This window comes from Hipposideros armiger, unplaced genomic scaffold (genome assembly GCF_001890085.2).
Source record: "Hipposideros armiger isolate ML-2016 unplaced genomic scaffold, ASM189008v1 scaffold_143, whole genome shotgun sequence".
Classification (NCBI taxonomy): Eukaryota; Metazoa; Chordata; class Mammalia; order Chiroptera; family Hipposideridae; genus Hipposideros; species Hipposideros armiger.
Genome location: NW_017731493.1, coordinates 1709501 through 1725950, shown reverse-complemented (window position 1 = coordinate 1725950; position 16450 = coordinate 1709501). Strand labels below are relative to the sequence as shown.

At 37.6% G+C, this 16450-nt stretch overlaps 1 protein-coding gene across 24 annotated transcripts in view; it reads left to right on the top strand.

Annotated features, from left to right (window-relative positions):
• HDAC9 (histone deacetylase 9) overlaps window positions 1-16450 on the top strand; it is an 820423-nt gene that overhangs the window by 320082 nt on the left and 483891 nt on the right. For 8 of the 24 annotated variants that reach the window (XM_019650652.1, XM_019650643.1, XM_019650630.1 and 5 more), the window contains exon 3: window positions 3419-3481. In XM_019650652.1, the coding sequence (XP_019506197.1) occupies window positions 3419-3481 (63 nt within the window). Of the gene's footprint in view, window positions 1-2787; window positions 3177-3418; window positions 3482-16450 lie in introns of those variants that run through there. The other 16 variants (XM_019650642.1, XM_019650648.1, XM_019650644.1 and 13 more) reach the window with 13 other exon arrangements.

The following is a 16450-nucleotide window of genomic DNA, read 5'->3' as shown; positions in this document are numbered from 1 at the left end:
GGGACTTTTGTAGTTTGAGGGTTTAACTTTAATATGACAAAAAGATATATGAGTATATTACGTCAATACTGGGATTTTTGTTCCCTTAATATGTTTATCACTACTTTTTTTTTTTTTAAGATTTTATTGTGGATTTGGAGGAGGGGCGTTGGGGAATCTGGGAAGGGGAACAGACAAGTTGCTGTCCTTTTGTTCTTCAGTCTAGTTGTGGAGGCCATTGCTTCACTGGCCCATGTTGGTATTGTGATCATTGTGCTCTTCCCGGGTGAGGCAGATGGCTCTCCGGCCACTGGACAGCCGCTCACAGCGGCTCTTGGCACCTCACACCATCTGCTGGCCACTCACTGACTGCAGCAGGGGCTGCAGCCTAAGCCGTCGCCCACAACTCATGGCAGCCCAGCTCCAGGTCGAGCTGTTGTTCACCATCTTACCTGTAAAGGGTGCAGCGTCACTGGCCCTCATGTGGGATCCGAACCAGGGCCCTGCTCCTCAGAGCTGGCATCCCAAGCCAACTTTTAGCCCACGCGCCACTCGGCTGACCCTGTTTATCACTACTTTTGTATATTTGGTTCAAAACCACTGTGAAACAGTTAGACAGTGATTCCATTTTTCGTTAGTAGCTACTATTACAATTTATTCTGAATATCTCAGCTAATTATTTGCATCATTTTAGTAAGGGACAAATGGCGGACACGAGAATGTGAATGCTAGACCTACTCGGAGATGACCTGTTAGAAACTAAACAAGACTCTAGTCATAACTCCATTAATGAATGCTTTTACAGCCTTGAGCAAGTCTCTTTACTTTCTTCATGTGTAAAATGGGGAGCTTGTTTATCCTAAATGAATGGATTTCAATTGTTTTTTTCTTAATATAAAAAGTTGTTGTTCAAAGGAAACCTTACATAAACACATACAAAAAAACCCTTAAATGTAAACAGATAAAAGTGAGGCTTCCCTGGTTGGGGGAAGAAACTTTTCTGTGACAGGATGCTGTGAGTCAACTCTCAGGTACTTCTGAGAGTTTGAACACCACTTTAGGCAACCTCTAAATTTCCCCCAAGGTCTAAAATGCTATGTTTGGTTACATCATCTCTGAGATAAATGACCAGATCCACAGTATTTCTATCTCTTGCATTTTGTACACCAAATTTCTTAATTGAGTGAAAGTTTACTTGTAATATCAGATAGAATTAAATAGTTTTTTCCACTGACAGGAATATAAGATTTTTCTTGTTTAGCTTAAGTAAATGTAGTTCGGAATATATATATTTTTAAATAAATCTTGGAATTTATCTGTCCAAATACAATTTTGCAAGAAATAAGAGTTAATCTATGAAAGAAGGAAAAGTCAGTGCCATTTTCTTCTGCAGTGGGTTATTGCCTAATGATTTAACAGGTTTCCTTCTTTCCACTAAAACTCTTGGTCCTCTTGTCTTCTTTCCCTTGTCCTACACTCTGTCTTGACCAAGATCCCTCTTCTATCTGATTGTTCTGGGGACCTTGAAACACAGCTTTTTCTTCTTCCTTCTCCATTAATACTAATACCTTAGGAGTGACATGTTCCTTGCTGATCTAGTTTAGAAAAGGGAGAAGACCTCCCATGATCAGTGGATTATCACTTTTGGATTTGCCCATGGGAGTGGCTAGATGCTAGCAACCCAATTTGTGATGTAGAATTTATTTCTCATAAATAAATGATATCATAAGTGAGTGGAGGCATTCACCAGAGACTATAGAATTCTTAGTACTATATACTGTATAGTTCATTTACTTTGTAAGTGAATTCCTTAATGTGTGTTGTTCTGGGAATCTATCAACTATTATAGATGCTATTTCTTTTAGAAAATTAAGGTCTGTATTTCAGGCAACCAATGTAGAGATGAATGAAGAACATTCATAGTTGGGGACTCACCATATTCATTTATTGATCTACAGGTGCATATGTTCACTAATTTTGCATCCATCCATAAGAAAGCACCCACACTTCCTTGTGCAGGTAAACAGTTTAGACTGAGAGGTTGAAATAGAGGGAATATTTTCAGGTTTAAGCTATATTTTTTTTAAATGTTGATGTCATAGAGACTGGATGCAATAAAATTGATAGGGGGCTACTACCATCATATTTAGATTTCTGAAATGGACAATTGCCTTCTATAAATAGCAAGTAAAAAAATCAAGCCATTCCTTTATAAGCGTTTTATTCTGGGGTGTGCTTGTTTTCCGAAACTACCTCTACTAAATCTCCTGTCAGTCTTGAAACTAGAAGGCAAAAATGCTTCTAGTGCTACAGCCAACTGCAGTGTAGCCAGAGAAACAGGCAACAAAAATAGAACACCAGGATTGCTGTGCGTGGGTGAGGCAGAAACCACATTATGAGCAAAAGCTTCCAGTATTATTTTAGAACCAATACAGAGCTCTGCACTTCTCTCCTCTCTTCCAAAAACACATACTACAAAAATAAAATAAAGTGAAATGTATGTGCATTTGCCCTCTTAGAACTGTTTCTTAATTTTAATTTCTTTTCTTTCTTTCTTTCTTTCTTTTTTTTTTTTTTTTTTTTTTTTTTTTTTTTTTTTTTGCCTTCCTTTCTTTGGACGCGAATCGCCAGTATGGAAACACAGTGTGTAAAGCAAGCTTGGAAGGGAGGAAAGAGTTAATTGCTTTTAAGGCCCTGCAATAGAGAATTATGGTTTGAAAGATAGAGGCTGGACAGCTGGGTTTGCTGGGGTATTTTTAAATGCATTAATGCAGGCTCCAATCACTCGGCCAGGCTTGACCTATTTTTGGCTCAGGCCGACCATTGTTCTATTTCTGTGCCTGTGGGCTATGCTGTTGTTGATTCATATGCAAATGGATTATCACTAGCTTTAGCCAACTTGAGCGGAGAGAGACCAGAGGGGGAAGACACACACACAAACAGATAGGATAAGGGCAGAGCTGAAGCCACTTGCAGGACTGAAGGTTCTTAAAACGGAACTCGAGAAGCCTGAAGAACTTTAAGCCAGGTTTAATTGGTTTCTTTTTCTCGTGGGTAGAGTTAATATTTTTCTACTTATTCTGACAAAGCAATAACCCTGAAGCACATTCCTGTTTCCCACCTGCTTTTAGTTTCCAGGATAACCTAAACTCCAGAGAGTCATAGCATCCACCTGGTCCTCTCTGCTTGGCACACAGGTTGGTAACATGGGAAAAAGTGACCAGGTCTTTTGAAAAAGTGTCTGTCCATCTTCACAGAAAGAAAACCATTGTCGAAGTTGATCCTCTGCCGCTTCTCCTCCGGGAGGAGGGAGGACTCAGCGGGGGTAGCTCCTGGGGCCCGGTGCACTGAGCAGAGATGAATCTTTTATGTAGCTGAACTAAGAGTGATTGGAATATGCTGCAGACAATTTACGAGAGTGACTCGTGTTTTTCCTCAGATGGGGTGGCTGGACGAGCGCAGCTCTTGGCTCAGCACCGGATGCACAGTATGATCAGCTCAGGTAAGAGCCTCTCTCGTAACAGACATTTGACGCGTGAAAAGGGGGGCTGACTTGGGAAATGCAGCTAAGAAAAGCAGCTCTCAAGGATTTGCTGCTTTTTGGGGTTGGTGTTGCTATTTTGTTGGTGCGTCTGTAGGGTTTAACTTAGATCCCTTCCATTACTGTTTCTGCGCATATTTCAGTCTGGTGAGGGCCGGCTGCTTCTGAATGAAATCTCAAAGCTTCTGATGAAGGATGGGGCTGAGATAAGTAAAATGTAGTTGGGGGTAGTTTTGCCTTACTCTGCAACTAGAAAAAGGTACTAGATCAGTACTGGTTGTAAGTGTATTCCAATGGGACTTTAAAAAACCAGGTAAGTTCCTATTGGGGCTTCAGTTGCAGCCTGGGCTAGCCTGATGATTTTATATTTACAGTGTGCATGCAAAAGCACATCTATTTATAGACCTACCTTCTGAAATGTGTTTGCTACTGGAGTTGGGAAGGTAGTTTTAATGTGGATTTTTCTCATTAGCCCAAAATGAAACTATTTAGGATGAAATGAAATTATTGTTAGCAGACGGTTATTTTAATTTTCTTCAAAGCCATTTGGGGAGTCTAACATTGTCGGGCAGATGCGCTGGCATAACACACACACATAGGTGTTATATGCAGGTGCAATGTTTTATAGAATAACAGTAACAGATCCCAAATGTCTAGCTTCTCTGTGTATGTGTGTGTGCCTTCAAGGAGATGTGCTGATGAGAGGTGAAACTTGTCTGCTTTATTTATGTATGTATATTAAAAAGAGGAGCCTCTCCAGGCAATTTCGCTTGTCATTGGTGGTTTTCATATTTATTTCCTCTAGCTAGTTCACAAAGATTGGGGTTTGTTTTGGTCCTCTTCTGAATGCTTCAGTCTGAATTGGCTTCAAGTTCTCCCTCGCATGTTCTAATATGGGCTTAATCATGAGTATAGACCACCACCTAAACTTCCATGATAAGAATGCAACATAAAGCAGAGTATACTTGGTCTAGCTAGACGCGAAAAAATATTCCACAGGTTGGCATGATGTCTGAATGTTGAACACCTTCCCATTTACGGGTCTGTGTTTCAAACAACTTTTTTTTACACCTCAGTTAGTGAATGATGATTTTGAGTCTTCCCTTGGCCCAATCTTTTCATGGAATTAGAATAAAATGCCAACTTTGGAAAATTTGGTATGTTTACACTTCAGTGGCAGGAGTTTTACTAATTAGTGGTGTCTATTTATCTAAAGCAAACATACCAGAATTTCAGTACTGTTTGTTACCTTCCTGGCTGTAAATTTGACAAGAGCTTGGGGAGGGTTCAGCCGGTGTGTTCCTGAAGGACCTAGCTGGTCACGTAACTTTAGCATTTTATTCTTTAACTATAAACCAACTCTTTAAAAAGAACTATTTTAGATAATTTTTCAGTGTTACCCTTTATCCTTTGAGCCCTGTCTCTGTGCTGCAAGTTTAATGTGTTTTTCATAGGGTGGAGACAGAGCTGTGCCTTTTAAGCAGCAACTGTCTGCTGACATTGAATCTCAGTACAGGTGTTTGCAAGTTCACCATTTCTCAATGCCTTTGACAGTCGTACCTAACTTTTCTGATTTTAGCTGAGATTGTCATTTTTCCAACAGTTAATGATTTTTATACAAAGTAACAATACTTTCAAGCAGGACACTGCTTGAGACTGTCCATGCTGTTGTCAGTTTTACAGAAAACAACATTTAAGCTGCAGCTATTAAATGAAACGGTGATGTTGATTGACATTAACACCCAAACCTTACTGGTATAAATAAGGAAACTCCAAGTTCTATTTATTTTTAAAATTTGAAACATAAAAACATTTGCATCCTCCCTATCATGACATATAATGTTTAATATTTTTTACTATAATATGTCCTTCAATTTAATTCCCCCAGTCTTTATTGTGTGTGTCCTCTGAGGAACTGGATTTCAAACTTGGAGTCACCAGGAGTATTTTACAGAATACCAATGCCTGGGTCCTATCCCCAGAGTTTCTGATTTAATTGGTATGGGAAACAGCCCGAGCAATAGGATATTTAAAATCTCCCAAGCAATCCTAATATGCAGCAAACTTTGAGTATCACTGATGTTAGCGGGGAGGGGGAAGTGATGGTGATTCTGGCAGCTTATTTCAGTAGGGTTTGCCCTTTTAAGTTCATTGCTAAGTTAGGGGTGTGTTTGTCTTAATTTAGCTACAAATCTCCTTTATCTCCCTTGTGGACCAGTGGCATGGATGTGATTGATAGGCTTAGAAATGGATGGAGTCTGTGGATCTGAAAGAGAGAAAAAAATAGATGGTAGCAGTATGGAGTGGGGGAGAGAGCACTGTTCTAGGAGTCAACAGCTCTCAGAACAGAGAGCTCTGCTGCTAGATTGTGTAACTGGCTTATGTATTTGTAAACTGAAGAATAATAGTGTCCTCTTAGTTAGCTCTTGGCATTCACAGGGGGGTCAGATGCCACAATGTTATTAAAGTGTGTGTACTCACCACTGTTATTACTAATTCAAGTGAATGAACTGGGCACCTTGTTCTTCAATACCATGTGCTGTTCCACTAAATAAGCTAGATGCATTAGTTTATATGTCACACAGGGGAATGTTTTTTGTTTTATAGTAAGTTTTCTTTAGTTTATCTTATCAATCAGCTTTTTCTTTTTCTTTTTGGTTTTTCTGGTCTGATAAGAATTAAATTATTTTCTCGTGCCAATTGTGACTATAAATTGGGGTAGTTAGTGTGTGTGCGTGCGTTCACGTGTTCTGTGAAATGTCTCATTACATAATAATCAAAGGCAAAGTAGTTGTCGGACATGTAATTGAATGGTGAAACCCCAGATTTCTTGAGATTAGTTGTTTGAAAAAGCTTTGTGTTGCTGTTAGCCATTGCTTTAGAGTTCCCATTTGTTATTCTAGTTATATTGGATACTATGCATTCCTGCTTTAATGCAGACGCCAATCACTCGGCCAGGCTTGACCAATACACATGATTTTTAGTCAGAGATCTTTATATACTATTGAATTGTAACTGTTTTATTTAGTTCCATTTTTTCCTAATATTGACCCACCCAGGCTATATGTCTTAGGCAGAACTAGGTGGTAGTCTGCTAATGTCTTTTTAGTTAAAAAGCTCTGTAATACTGAATCTTGGAATTCAGTAAAGTGACACATTTTGCCAGGTGAGCCTCCACTTTTGTGGCTTGTGTGGGCCACTAGAAGTGATAACTGTGGCAGAAACTGAAGCATGTGCAGATAGTCAGGTCACTCAGTCAGCAGTAGCTGGCAGATTTGGGGTGCTCTCCTGTTGTGAGGCATGTTGCTTGACAGGTCAGACAGCAGAACTGTCCAGACAATATTGGAACAATTATTATGAAAGAATTTCCTAGCATCTGTACAGCGTTAATGTACAATACATTAACAATAAGGAAAACTCACATTTTCACCATGCATTCTTATTTTAGGGAATGAAAGAAAAACATTTGAAACTCCTGAATTTCTTTTATGGAAAATGCATCTCCACCCTTTGAGACTCCATTCCCAACCCCCCACCCCCACCCCCTGGTGTATATTGTCAAGGGGAAAGGAACATTTTAGATTCAGTAGTTATTTGAGTCTCCTTGGAAAGCAGAATCTAATTATGAAAATGTAAGCCTGTGAAATGCTCCTGTCATGTCAAGAATCACTCCTGGTATTCCCCATAATTACTGTTTTGCTGTTCTCTGACTCAGGTTATCTTCACTTAAAGGCTGTTATCGATTTGAATATTTGATAGGTAGCAATCAAACAGCTAGTTATAAATAGGCCCATTGAGAAGGGGGACAAGAATGAATATTGTTTTTTATTACCATGGATGACACAGATAGCATAATTGTTATGTCCATGAAGTAGAAAATTCAATCAAACCCCTGAGAAGATCAAAGTAAACCCAAATTATGAATTTAAAAAATGGTGATTTCGATTTTGGAGATGAGAAATTTGAAAATGTACCACCTAATTTCTCACCCCTGATAATGATGTGATCCTAAAATAGTAGAAGCCAGCAAATAGCTTTCCCCACACACAATATTAGTAATATGACCCTAATGCAGTATACCTCAGAAACTAATAGTCAAGGGAATATGGAGGCAGGGGTCTTTGAAAAGAACAGAGAGACACAACAAGGCCTGAATTCTGGGCCTTCTTAGAATTTTACTGACAAGGTGACAACTTCTAGAAAATTCTAATGTTCCCAAATCTGGAGAGAGGCAAACTGACCAGATATCCTCCACTTTTGTTGGTTTTTTTTTTATTTTTCATTGTTGTTTCTTGTGACTGAGGAATAGTAGAAAGCATTCTGGAAGAAAAACTAGAGAAATGGAAAAAGGTAAACAAACACTGTCTCTCTGGAGAAATGAAGGCTTCAGAACAACACTCTAAATTGGGGAAACGACCCATAGCTCATTGCAATGAAATACCCTTCCCCAACTAATCTTAGAGATTCCACCAAGAAGATAACATCAACTCGCTGAATCCATGGACTTGTCTAATAATTGCATCCCACAAATAGAACACTTTTAATAAGAACATAAATTCCATAAAACAAGAACTCACAGATGAGATGATGAAACAATAGCATGAGCTGAAAAAGGATATTTTGATCTCGGGGAAACAAATTGAGAATGAAAAAAGCATGATGATGATAGAACAAAAATATTCATTAGAAATAGCAGGAAACAGAATAGACACCAGTGACAATTTTACCAACAAAGAGGAAAGGCTTGAGACAATCAGTGGGAATGAAAAGGGGAAATGGATTAAAGCAATTGGAGAGAAATCAATAAATAAGAAAGACAAAGGCAACATAACAAAAAGAGTATTTATGTCCCTGAAGTTGATAATTCCAAAACATTTAAACAGAAGACAATTTTGTGCAAATGAAGAAAGATCATTTCACTGATAAAGAAAAAAAATGAATCTGTAGATTGAAAGAGCTCCTGTCTTTTAGGAAAATTGGCTGCAAATGCTCAACGCAGAACTGTATTCTAACTGGGCCACTGAATTTCAAATGATAATTCTTTAGGGGTTCAGGAGATAAAGCAAAGATCAATGATGGGGGAGAGCGGGAAGGAATGGAATGGATGGGCCTCAAGAAGACAGCAAACATATCCAACACTCAATGCCAGAAAATAATGAAGGAAAATCCCTGAAGTTCTAGAAGTACAACCCAATGTCCCACCCATGAAAGATGTTATTAAAATATAGAGAAAATAGTTAGGCAAGTTAGAAATAAATTCTCAGACATGAACTAGGCTGCTTGACAAGGAAACCCACACAAAGAAGAGATGAACTTAAAACAATAGCAAAAAAAAAAAAAAAGTAGAATTCAGCAATAGAGAAAACATAGTAAGATTAATGGGGCAACACTGAATCCGCTTAAACAACTATGAGATTGTGGTTATAGGACAGAAAGCAAATTTTATAAAGTAGGGCAATGTAAAAATATTCATAAAGCTAACCAATATGAGGCATTGGGGAGAGGTGAGACGGAGGGATGTGTGAAAGTGCTGATACCGTCTCTGAGCAGGGACAGACTCCCTGCTGCTTAAAATAGAAACATACAGTTTCAAAAAAATAAAAAGACTCCAAACACTGATTTTTAAAAATGGTTTCTTTATATAACCTTAGAGAAATCTTTTTGGAAATGGTTCCTCCTATAGGAAGGAAACATTTAGTATGTTTATAGTCCTTTCCATTGCAATTTTTAATTCTGTTGAATTCGTTTAGATTTAATGACTTTTAAATAAAAATAACTGGTAATATGATGTCATTTTTCTAAAAGTTATTTTGTCTATTCATGTATTTCCCAGAAGAGTTCATATATAGATAGAAAAATTAGGAAATATTTTGTTTGTGGTGGTGGTGCTGGTGGTAAGGGGACTTTTGCTTTCAGACAGTTTTTGCCTTTATGCACTTTTATGAACATATCTTTCAAAAAGTGTTTCTTACACATCCATGCACAAAGCTACCGTGCCAAGGTACTAACATCGATCAATTGTAAGTAGTAATTCTCTTAGTTAGTTGTCTTCTGCTGCAAGGAACAGAAAATACTAATCAGAGTGACACACATCAAGGAACTTTAACATTTAGTGGAATAGCAGGATGGTTAGGCAGCACCAGGTGGCCAGTGTCAGCAGCATGAGGGCCCTTTGTACTGCCCCACTCGGCTGGCCTTGTCCTCAGTTTCCTTCACCAGGCTGTTTCCCCCAGTAGCCACAGGTGGACTGGCGCAGTGCTAGGCATTGCATTTATTTACACTGGATCAATTCCAGAGACATAGAAGAGAAACCTTGCTTTGGGGGGTGTTTTCTTAAGGAAGGAAGTTTTACCCAAAATTTCTCCAGTAAATCATCCTTTATCATTCATTGGCCAAAATAGCATCCTCTACCCTAGCCAGTCATTGAAAAGAAGAATGGGACCACCAGGAGAACTCCTTAGGGCCATGCCAAGGGTGGATGCTGCCACTAATAATCTAGTTTCTATGAGGAAGAAGAAAGAGCGAGAAGATGTTTGCTAGGCACCAGCAGTATTTGCTACAGTGTATATGTTGGTGGTTGGAAATCTCCTTTGTAATTTTCTTTAGTTTGTAATTTCTCAAAATATAATTAATTAAGTGAAGGAAGTGTACTATGTAATTTCTCTTTCAACTGAATTGTGGGTCTTCATTTTCATGAAGATATACATACATTTAAACACTTAGATTTATTTTTCTAGTATTAAATAGAAAGACTTTCTTACTACTGTCTGTTGTTAGAAGGAGCCATTATGAAGAGACTGAAGTGATTGTGGTAGGAACCCGGGTCTCTCTCTAGGTTGTAAGTCATTTTTTTAGAAAGGAGGAAAATCAACATTGTGGACTGGTGCATTACAAGCATTTATTATAAGCTTGAGGAAAATATTCCTTTGAGGGGTACAGAGACTATTAAGAAATTTATCTAATCATGCATGATTTTTTTCAGTACAATAAAGGAGAGAGGAGTATCTTAAAAATATTTGGAGTAGTTTCTTTGCCAGTATATTATAACTATTACATTTTACAATAAGGAACTATTTTAACGATCTGGAATGGTAACTGCATTTTAATATTTTTTATTTTCCTGAATTGGAATACTTTGAAAACAACTTAATTGGAGTAAAAGCCCATGAAAATGACTTTAAAAACAAGCTTTCTCTAGATGAAATTTAAAGATATTTTGCCATGTGCTTCAAATCAGTGTGGCAATGCTATGCTCTGTTCTGGCGGTCTTGAAAGGAAGTCGACCTATCAGTGGTTCACTTGGGATGCATGGTGCCCTTCCTGTGGGCAGCTCCCCTTTTTCTAATCTCAGGAGGTTGACAGTCAGGAAATGAAAGGATGAGAAAATACCTTGTGTACACTACTTCCATTTTTCTTCCACTAAGTCAGTTACACAAAACAAATTTAACTTAAGAGTTTCTACAATACTAAATAATCTACGCTTTGAAGGGTTATCAGAGAATATTGTGTTTTGTGTTACTTTGTAATGCTATGGTTTATGAATACAAAATTCTTATGTTTTATAAGAATATCAGTTCCATTCATTATCTTACTGTTAAATTTTCCATGGTAAAATAAGTGATGGGCCTTTATATATAGTGCTTTTAAAAATACCCCTCAATTAAATCCAATGAAAAGTACATTTAAGGAAGAAGGAAATTTACCAAACCACAAAATGCAGCTAGTCATTTACTTATGATTAAACTCTTTGCATGTTGATAAGGCTGGAAATACCCCAGAACTTCATTTTCTTGCTTCTTCCCCTCATGGTCTACCACTTGTGTTAGAAACGTTCAATTCATAATTTATACTCAGTAATGACACAATTGTAGATATGTGGGTATCATTTTCTGTTAAAGGAAGTAAGTTTTGGTGGGTATCTAAGGCAAGGCATTTCCAAACTAGGTGAAAATATGAGAAAGTCATAAAGTTGGTGTTTTTGTTTTTTTTTGAAAATTCGAAATTAAGGCAACCAAGAAAACATCACTGAATTTCCATTAAATTACTTTGTGGCCTGGGAATTCTTGCTTTAGTCTTAATAAAAACAGGTTCACCCAGAATATTTTCAGGGAACCCCAAGTTGGGTGAACTAGAAAAATAGAAAAGCTCTTGGTGAATTGAACAAAATTTAAAATTTATTCTTCATGGTACTTTTAAATTCTGCTTACAAATAAAATTCAACTGTGTATTTTGAACCCAGGACTTAACATAAGGAACTACTCATTTTAGATTCAAAAGAAAAAATTGTCACCATCAGTTATCATTATCATGGTTTTTCTGCCACTTTCAACTCTGATCTAGTTTAGTCTCAATTTAAAAGGTCAATGATTGGACCCATATTTTCACATCATTTATATCATTGTCATTATTATTAGTGATATAATAAGCTAATGTTTCAAAATACATTCTGTATCAGACATTGTTTTAGCCTTTAATCCTCTAAGTTGAAGAGGTCTGGAGTAGTGGCTGTTGCAGCAATATTCATATTATGCAAATGAGGAAATAGATTGAGAGGAATTTGCCAAGGTTCACCATGGCCAGGAACTGGCAGGGTCTAGTTTGAACTTGTTTTTGTTTACCTTGTCCCTGCCACTTTTCCTCAAACAGGAATATATTTCGCATAGGATACTGTTTTTCCGATCTGTTTGGTGCTAAGAATCAGCTACATTTATAAACAAACACGGAGGCACACTTATTCCTGGGCGGTTTAAGGCACAAATAGGCAACTATGTTAAGAGGCCTGCTGGAGGAGCCTTACTTCACGTTCCCAGTGCTCGATAATAAAATTGGGTGAAGTTAACACTAAGCAGGACTGAGAGAGCCATAAGGCAACCTCCAAAGTTTCATGTGGAGACTGATGCTACACAGAGTACTGAGCAGACACTGTGGACGGAACCAGCATCCCCAGTATATGGGGCATATGGTTTGCCAATGCTCACCATAGCCTCACAAACAAGTTATAAAGGCAGGGTTTGCACCACTTCAAAATAGCCCGTTATTACTAGTGTAGTTTTGTATTGTTTTGTTTCTTTTCAGATGTTAGCACTGTGGGGTTCAGTTTTTGTTTTTTTTTACCAAAATGTTTGAATTTTACCTGCTTTTGTGTTTAGCTAGAAATGGGGAGAGGTACTCAATAAAGTCTGTGTCTCTACTCAAATCCTGATTTCAACATGTAACATCAAATTGTTGAGCCAAAAGAATGATCTAGCTAACAAAATTTTGAGTCGACCTATTTTGAATATATATTGGTCCAATTTGGATATTTTGGGTGAAAGCTCGATGACAATGTTTGCATATACCAACGTGATGTTATGATGTTTTACTTTATCTTGAGTTAAATTTTCATTTCATTGGGCGAATATTGTATGTTGTGCAGGTGACATGCATAAAATTCACCAATTAGATACTAATCCAATTATTTAAGAGCCAACTCTGGTTTCCATCAGCTATTCTCTATAACCTTATTTGCTGAGAGAATCTTGAGCCGGTTTTAAGAATCAATACATTGTAAAAGCATTATTGATTGCCATTTTAACGACCAGCATAATTTATTGCCTTCCTAAGGGAAGGAAGCTTTCAGAAGATCATTAAATGCATTAAAACCTGCAGATGCCCATACCATTGGCTCTCTTTAGCAGGCTGACTCCTGTGGGTCAGTTATTCTTAGCCTGGGTATTTCTATCTTATGGCATGGCAGGTCTAAGATTAGCTTGTTAGGCGTTATCATGCCATCTGAGTTACCTCCTAATATAACTCTACACTGGAATGATTATTTATAGAAAGAGCATTCTGTCATTTTTGGGTTATTTCTAGTAGTTTAAATAAAGAAGAATAACATTCAAGTGAAACCACAGATTCCTTCCTGCTGCCAAAACAACATGATAACTGTCTGCTGAAGGGGCAATAATGTTTAAATGTGCGCTTAGGGTGATTGCAGAACCATTTCTATCAGTGGCACCTTGACAGAAAGGGGAGGCCTTTCAGTGGTGATGTGTAATGCTTGTGGAAAGGCAAAGAGGCGGCCTTGATGCTGTCTGTCACAGAGCACAGAATTCTGTGGCTGATGATGACAACAAGAGACACGCAGGGTTTATTTTTAGAAACAGCCATGGCTAAGCTCTCAATTTAGTGTTAATATGGCTCATAAACAGGATCCTCATGGCTGACCTTTCAGGGGAAAATGGCATTTTATATTACACACACACACACACACACACACACACACACACACATGCACACACTTTTTTTTTCAGGAATGACTCTTATTAAGAAAATATAATGAGAACTTTTTTTAAGCTAAGAAATCTAAGTTCTATTAAACTTCTGCGACAGATAGGAGTATTTTTTTTGAAGATTGGATGTTAGAGATGGTTTATGACAAACCATCAAATATCATACGTACAATGAAAATACAAGTTGGCTATAAGGTGTGGGAAAATAGGTGAATGTATATCATAAGTGACTTAATAAATTGTAATACCTGTAAAGTAGTATCATATATGCTGCTGGCTTTATTGCAACAATATATAGAATACAGCTATAACAGTTATGATTATGCTTTACTGTAAGTTGTTGATTGAAATAGATGAAATAAAATTCTCAGTATAGAGGAGTAAGTGTTTGTCTCTGCTAGTTGTTCTAGCGTAACTAACTCTTGATGGACCCAACAAGTTTTATGTACAATAAAATGTACAATTTCACATTTGAGAGCTGTTCTTTTAGCTTACTTAAACTGTGTGCTTAATTCAGATCTTAGTAATTGATATTTTGCTTTAAAATTAGAATTGGGGTTTAATCTGTTTAATTTGCATTTTATATTTCCTGATTATTAGCTTATTGTTATAGGTGAAAAATTTTAAAGTGATATAGTAACACATTTTATGTCACACATTAATTGAAATGCTTTAGAATGGATAAGTTAGAGTTCTATAGGAATATTCATAATTTTATTATTTACTGAGCAAAACAGTACCTTTTTAGAAGATAAATGTTTTAGTACTTATGCACAATATAAGAAATCCACTGACCAATGGGGATTTGCAAAATGACAGACAAAAACAGGAAACACAGCAATTCAATGTATTCTCAAAGAAGCCAAGATGTAAATAAGTTTAGAGGGTGGGAGTAGAAGCAATTGTAGGAACCAGTTGCATCCTGACCACTCTTAATTAGCAGGTAGAAGTTTTGGGAGGTGATGTAATTGTTTGAAGCTTTGGAAGCTGAGGTGAACCAGTCATTCATGTGTTCATTTTTTCACTCAAAAATATTTGAGAGCCAACTATGTGCCAGGTATTATTCTCAGCGATGTGCCAGGTATTATTCTCAGCGCTGAGGATACAACTATGAAACAAGACAAGTACATACATGGTTCCATGGTTGTTCAGTTGAATGATGATGGATAAGACTACTTTAGATAGTAATAAGTACTCAGGAAAAATAAAATAGGAAAACGGGGTAGACACGAACAGGGGCAGTGTTAGCTAGGGCAGTCACGTACAGCCTTTTGAGAAATCTAAGATACGAAGAGCATCTTCCCCATAAATGTAGTTTTTCTATCAACATTCCATTTGGGCTCAATCAGATAGAATGAAAGCACTGAAATTCAATAGAATGAAAGAATGAAAATAAACGAACGTTAGTATAGAGCAGAAAATGCGATGGAGCTCTTTCAGTCTCCATGTACCTCTGCTTTGTGCAAGGGATGGGGGACCTTTTATCAGTGGTTAGGTGAGAAAGCCAGGGGAAGGCGTTAGCTCTAATTTTCTCTGTTTTCCAAAGGGAGACTGGAATCACGTGACCTCTTCCTAGAACTAAGGCTATTTACTGGAAATCAAAGACCTTTTTGAACCCCTTTCCCGTTGCTCCTTCCGAAACATTCATCTTTGCACCTTATTCCAACTCTAGCCTCAACTATGCTGAAACTTCCTATCTAAGAAGTGTAAACCTTCCTAGTAGTTTAGTGAAACCGAGTAATTCCTCTTCCCTTGAGGGCTAAAAAGAAGCGGAACAATATCTCCTTATCTGCTGAAGTTAGAAGAGAAGTCTGGGGACATTTTCTCATAAACCCAATATTGCACACTTTTATAAAAGACAGTATTCATTATACAGATACTTATTGAGCACGTACAATATGCCAGGCATTTAATTTAGGGAAATCAGGGGTCAAAAAGACACTCTTTTAGATAGCCGTAGAACTGTAGCTTCCAAACAAAATGTTTAGAATACATAATCTTCATTGTGTTGGAGAGTGGATAGATTTGTGACAAATTGCTGCAGTGTGGAGTAAGGACGTATTTCATGTAGGCATAAATCTGGTTCTTAAAAAAGGAGAAACAGCAGTGTGACAGCTAAGAGCTATTTTCCCCACGTGTTCTGCTTGCTCATGGTTAGGGAACAATGAAGGGTAGCATAGTAGGATGGACAAACATTTCTGAGGGACTGACATTATCTCACATGCTTGATGCCTCATGGGGTTTTCCCTCAACATTCCAAGTGTTCTAACTAAGTCAAATGGAATGAGCAGCGCAATTAGAATAGAGCAGGAAGTGTTTGGGGGCTATTTCAGGCTCCACTGACTTCTGCCTGTGGAAGGGATGGGAAGCCCTTATCAGCAGGTAGACAAGGGAGCCAGGGGAAAACTGTCAGCTATGGTTTTTCTGGAGCTTCGAGAAGACTGGGTGAGACTGAGCCAAACTCCTAGCCAGCATGCTTTGTTGGATTCATAGGGTAGCTTGAGGAACATAGTTTAATAGCTACCATTTCCCCCCAAGGATTGCCTCATTCTGTTAATATTTAGCGAGTACTTAGCTGTATTTTTAAGCTTGATTAGTTGTTTATCTGTTATATGTATATAACACTTAACAAGTTCCTGTTTCTTTTTTTTTTTTTTTT